The sequence below is a fragment of the Peromyscus leucopus genome, chromosome 4 (assembly GCF_004664715.2).
Source record: "Peromyscus leucopus breed LL Stock chromosome 4, UCI_PerLeu_2.1, whole genome shotgun sequence".
Lineage (NCBI taxonomy): Eukaryota > Metazoa > Chordata > Mammalia > Rodentia > Cricetidae > Peromyscus > Peromyscus leucopus.
Window position 1 is genome coordinate 101,799,603 of NC_051066.1, and position 6,000 is coordinate 101,805,602.

General features: G+C 44.2%; 1 protein-coding gene across 2 annotated transcripts in view; it reads right to left on the minus strand.

The window, feature by feature from the left end:
- Positions 1–5,670, minus strand: part of Secisbp2l (SECIS binding protein 2 like) — a 49,215-nt gene extending 43,545 nt beyond the window's left edge. The window contains exon 1 of one of the 2 annotated variants that reach the window (XM_037205192.1): positions 5,433–5,670. In XM_037205192.1, coding sequence (XP_037061087.1) covers positions 5,433–5,456 — 24 coding nt within the window. In that variant the 5' untranslated portion in view covers positions 5,457–5,670. The remainder of the gene's footprint in view (positions 1–5,432) is intronic. The other variant, XM_028858279.2, reaches the window with a different exon arrangement.
- Between the last annotated feature and the right edge of the window lie 330 nt (positions 5,671–6,000).

Consider the following 6,000-nt stretch of genomic DNA (forward strand, 5'->3'; position numbering starts at 1 on the left):
CTAGAGGTGTAGAGTCCATGGAGCTGGAGTCACAGGTAGTTGTAAGCCAACCTATATGGGTGCTGGGAATTGAACTTGAGTCCACTGACAAGTCCTATGCTCTCTTAACCACTGAGCCATCTCTCTAGCCCCTCATAGTCTATATTTTGAGAAACTAAATTTTATAGAAGGGAAATATTACCTTACTGTAAAGAAAATGTAAATATGGGCTAGAGAGATGGCTCAGCAGTTAAGAGCATGGACTATTCTTCTAGAAGACCCAGATTTGATTATCAGCACCTACCTGGAGTCTCTAACTCCAGCTCTAGGGGATCCAATGCCATCTTCTGGTCCCCACAGTCACCAGGCATGCACATGTACACAGACATGCATGCAGCCAAAACACTTATATACATAAAATAAAATTAAAAAAAAAAAATAGCCGGGCGGCGGTGGCGCACGCCTTTAATCCCAGCACTGGGGAGGCAGAGTCAGGCGGATCTCTGTGAGTTTGAGGCCAGCCTGGTCTACAAAGCGAGCTCCAGGACAGGCTCCAAAGCTACACAGAGAAACCCTGTCTCAAAACACCTAAATAAATAAATAAATATAAAGTAATAGTATAACCACTGTTGTTTACTGTCTGCTTCAAAAACCCAAATCAGTGGTAAAACTATCTTTCACAAGTTATCTCAGAATTTCCTAAATTAATGAAAAATCTGAGTAATTCTGTCTGTGAAAATACTTATGCATTTCACTCATTTTTGATTTTGAACATATTAAAGCAAATGTCAATACTAAAATGACATTTATACTAATAACCTAGAAAACCAAACATGCTTTCAGAACATAAATATAAAGTCTCCTTAGTTCATTAGCCATGCACTGGCTCACAGAGCCTCGATGACAGCCTGCTGCCAGAGCTTGGAAAGCCACTGCACCGAGGTGAGCGGAACCCAAGCACAGAGCACTCAAAAGCACATCGCAGCAGAGAATGCATCCTGAGCTCCTCCTTGGAGAAGCCTCCAGAATAATGCAAATAATCTCCCAGATTAAGCAACAGAAAAGTGACACCCACCTAAAATCAAAACTGAAGCAGAACATAATGAGACATTCTCCCACAGTGAAAGCTCAGAGTATGTACCACACACCCACAGGAAGGACGATGGAAGCCTCCACATTCTATGTGAAGGGGAAAATGCATCAGACATTAAGGTGCTTTTTATACCCCCGGTACAGATAAAATAGGTACCTTCGGGGGACATGAATGAACCAGATACCTGCTGCTGAACTGTAGAAAAGTAAACCACTTGCAAGACAAACTGTAACTGTCAGAGTTCAAGATTTCAGAGCACACTGAGGAAAAGGCCAGGGGATTTACATAGAGTAACCACTTACCTCCTGACCCACACACTTTTCCACGGGACTATTAAAGCCTGTTAAAACCTGATGGTGTTTTCTTAAACAACAACAAAAAGTCACCCTTTTACATGTAATATTAATATTCATATATCTAATTTATTAATTTCTGCTTTTACATTTATTTTCTTTCTTGCTTTATTTAAAGTTTCTCCCCCAAATTCTTGCCTTGGACAGATAATTTTATCTTCCTTTTAAACGTTGATACTCAGAGTATTCATGACTACACATCTATCTCAGAGCAGCACTTCAGTCATACCTCGTAGGTTTTACATATGACATGTAGTTATATTTTCCTAATAGCCTACTTATTATTCTACTTTTTGTCCTTGACCTTTGATATTTAGTTAATATTTTTCTAATGACTTGTCATTCTGTTTTAAATATAAAGGCTTAAAAATGTCCAAATGTTTTCTCTAAATGAGCACATTCCCTAAGAGTATTATTTAGCCGGGCAGTGGTGGCACAGGCCTTTATTCCCAGCACTCAGGAGGCAGGGGTAGGAAAAGCTCTGTGAGTTCAAGGCCAGCCTGGTCTACAGATTTCCAGGACAGCCAAAGGAACACAGAGAAACCCTGTCTTAAAACAACAACAAAAAGAAAAACACAAACAAACAAAAGTATGTGAGTGAGTGTGTGTGTGTGTGTGTGTGTGTGTGTGTGTGTGTGTGTGTGTGTGTGTGTGTTAACGTCCCATAAAAAAACGTCAGTTGTGTGACCGGAGAAAAAAGGTTTTACAGTAACATTTAAAATACAGTTGCCCCTCACTGTCCAAGGCAGGTTACCAGCCCTTCACTACAGATCTGACAGTCCATGGCAGATGGACTCAGTTCTCAGTTCTCATACTCCCTCAGTTCTTGGAGGGAGTATGGCATTTACACACAGGCTAGTCACACCCCACAGCGTACTGTGTACCTATCTCTCTACTACTTACAACAACTAACAAACCCGAGGGCTATGTAAGGTCTATCTCTTAGACTGTGTTGTTTAGGGCACAACAAAGACAGCCTGCACATGTTCAGCACAGACTCAACTTTTTCTCCCTGAGTATTCCTGATCTAGTTGGTTCTCTCAGAGGTTGGAACCTGCAGATAGGGAAAACTATGCATTTAGTTTGGAGTCCTGGTTTTTGCTAACTGTTAAAACAATCGTATATTTTTATTATATGTCCACATGTATATGTGATGTGTATGTGGGGTGTGAAGAGGACAGCTTTTAGGAAATGGTTCCTTCCTTTCTCTGTGGGTTCCAGGTCATCAGACTTGGTGGCAAGTACTTTTACCAACTGAGCCATCTCTCCAGCCGAGTTTTACATTCTTATTTGTGACAAAACTGCAGGAAGCCATAGGCATTCATTGCATTTGTTTTTCTAGGAATGAAAGAGGCAAATACTCAGCGGTTTTTATAGCTCCTTTTAGAAGACTGTACTTAATGTATTAAATAAAGTTAAGATGATTTTAGAGAACTGTGACAATATAAAACAGCCTGCAAACCTCAAGTGTCCTGTCACTTCTACGTTATTATTTATTTAAAAACTCCAAAACATTCCTAGATTTCCTAAAACTAGAGACACTGAATCTTTACAAACAAATTAATTCCATGATTTATTCCTCACATCCCTTTACACAAGATTTATTATTATTATTATTATTATTATTATTATTATTATTATTATTATTAAGAAAAAGGAGGCCTGAAGACAGCTTGATCCATGAAGTGCTTGTTGTGAGAGAATGAAGACTTGAGTTTAGGTCCCCAGACCCAAGGAAAAAGTTAGTGCAGAGGTAGGGCCTGTGGTCCCAGTGCTGAGGGCAGGCAGAGGAACCCTGGGGCTCACTGGGAGGTAGGGGCCTGTGGTCCCAGTGCTGAGGGCAGGCAGAGGATCCCTGGAGCTCACTGGGAGGTAGGGGCCTGTGGTCCCAGTGCTGAGGGCAGACACAGGAACCCTGGGGCTTGCTGGCCAGCCAGTCTAGCTGCATCAGTGAGCCCTGGGTTCAGTGAGTCACGCCACAAAAGTAAGGTGAAGAGCAATGAGGAAAATATCTGCCCAACCCTGACCTCTGACCTCTACATGCACAGTATGCATTTTATTTCCCCAACCCCCCAACACACACACACACACACACACACACACACACACACACACACACACACACACGAAAATGCATCATACCAAATAATAACTGTCCTTGTAACAGCTAACTCTGGCTGTTAAAAATTGAGCTACTTGTTATTGACTTAATAGTAAGAGAGAATACTCCTGAGAGGCTCTTCCGTTGTAAGATGATTTCAGTTGTTATTACAATTAGGACTATCCATCTAGCACTACATTACCAATGACTTACTTCTCAGAATGTAAGCAAGGCTTATCTTCTCATAAAATGAGCTTGTGTAAATGGCAACTTTAAAAGCCTGGAGCACGAATGCCTTCAGACACAAATGTTTGGATTAAGTTACCCTTGCGCAGTCCTTCAGGGATTTATTAATTATGTTAACCTGAAATGCAGCAAGCCTAGTACTGAGTACAATTTAAAAAAAAAACAAACTAACTTACGTAAACTGTTAAGCACTACATCAGTTAATGCTGTAGGCGTTTTCAGAAATTCTGAATATAAGCCAGCAATGGTTTAAAAGGAAAAACCAAAACATTTGGAGGGTGCTAGGAATTTGACACAAATTCTTCTTGAGGGTTTTACCTATCTAAATGCTGTTCAGTAGTTCTCCTACTACAGGCTGGGCTGAGGCAAGAGGTACGGGAGGGGAGGGAAAAAACAAACAAACAAACAAACAAAACACCTTTGATAGGAAATAATTTTGCATGGCTTTTTTCTAGCTCTTAGATTTCCAAAGGGTTTGTAGATGGTGGACTTTGTGGGGTGATGCTCTCTAGACAACACTTGCTCTGAGGATAATGACATGTAGAGAGCTATGCTAAACGCTACCATCTGAATAGGTAATTACATTTCCTCTAAGATGAAAGGAGCTGTGAGTATACACATGCATTACCGGTTCCTGAGTGTCCACGAAGGCTCGGAATGTCCCACCCTTTCATTAGAGATGCACATGCAGGAAATTTCCTTTTCTTTTGTCAAACTCTGAAATCTCCGATTTTTTCCGGAATTACTTTTAAAAACGTTTTACTTCAATTTAAGACAAGCTGTATACAAAATACTCTGGGCCACAGGGAAGCCCCCCATCAATTTTCCTCTGATACTTTGTGCTCCTTAATAAGAGCAGACTTCTATTCTCTGAAACTTTCCTTTCCTTCTTAAAGGCTGTGTGGCAAGGCCCAGTGGAAAGTGCTGAGGCAGGAAGATCGACCCTAAGGGATCTGGGATAGAATAGACAATATGACAAGTCTCAACAACAGAAACGACAAAGTGCACAAAACTAGAAAGCTGTGTTTTGGCTTGAAAAGAGTGTAATTCAAAATCAAAACTGTCATTAACTACATATAAACATATACAGGAATTTGGGAGATGGCGTCTCGTTTATTCGAGTTCACTAACTATTAGCAAAAATAACAGGCAAGTCACTGGTGTTTCTTCTCCCTTCAACTATGTGACTACCTGACCAAGGCTTTGGAAGAGGAGAATTGACAGTAAAGAAAACTCAGAATCAAATTAAGACGTTTCCAGAGAAGCTGGGGGGAGGAGGAAGCATGACACTATTCTTGTAAGTTATTTTTCACACTGTCACTAGCCCTTCCTCCCAGCACTTACCAGCAAGAATTTGATGCAATCAAAAACTAAGGAGACCACTAACGGAACTACTGTGCGAACACGAAAAAGGGCTCAAAATGAACTCTTGCTCCACTTAAAAGGGATAATGATTTGCAAAGTAACTAGCTAGGAAAACAGCGGGGGGGGGGGGGGGAGCCACGGTAGTCGCTTCATAAAACGAATACATTCCAGACCGTTGCAAGAGCAACGCTTGGCGCCGCGGAGCACAGACCGGCCCCGGTCCACCTCCCCGGGCCTTCCAGCCCAGGCGGCCTGGCCCTCCCGGAGGCCGGGAGCAGCCAGGGCACTCGCGTACCTGCTCGGCCGGCGCTCGGTCCATGGCGCCGGCGTCGGGCGCCGGCTCTAGTCGGTGTGCGCGGCGCCGCGGGCCGCTTTCTCCATGGCCCCCCGCTCGGTCCCGCCGGGTCCCGTCCCCTCCGCAGCGCCGGCCGGACGCCGACTCGGCTACGCCACTGGCCCGGGAGGCGGCTCCAGCTCGCGGCGGTGGAGGCGGTGGCCGCCCCGGGGAGGGATCATCTGGGACGGAAGCCGAGCGGGGCCGAAAGGGCGGAGGCGCAGTAGGAAATGGAGGTGCGCAGGGGCGGGGACGGCCGAGGAGCAACCCGAGCGAGCGGGGGCGGCTGGAGGACGGCCAAGGCCAGGGGCACAACCCGGTTGGGAGCTTCGAGGTACACTCCTCCCCAGGACTGTTTAACTGGGAGAGTTCGGCCTCCCTTGAACCCGGGACGCCTCTGTTCGGTTTTTGCTGGGAGCTCGGAGTCTCTTCAGGAGCCAAAACTGACTCGGGATATTGGGAGAGCTTGTAGCTCCTCGCTAGTCATGTGATCCTTCCAGGACTCTAAAAGAATGAAAACAACACTCTT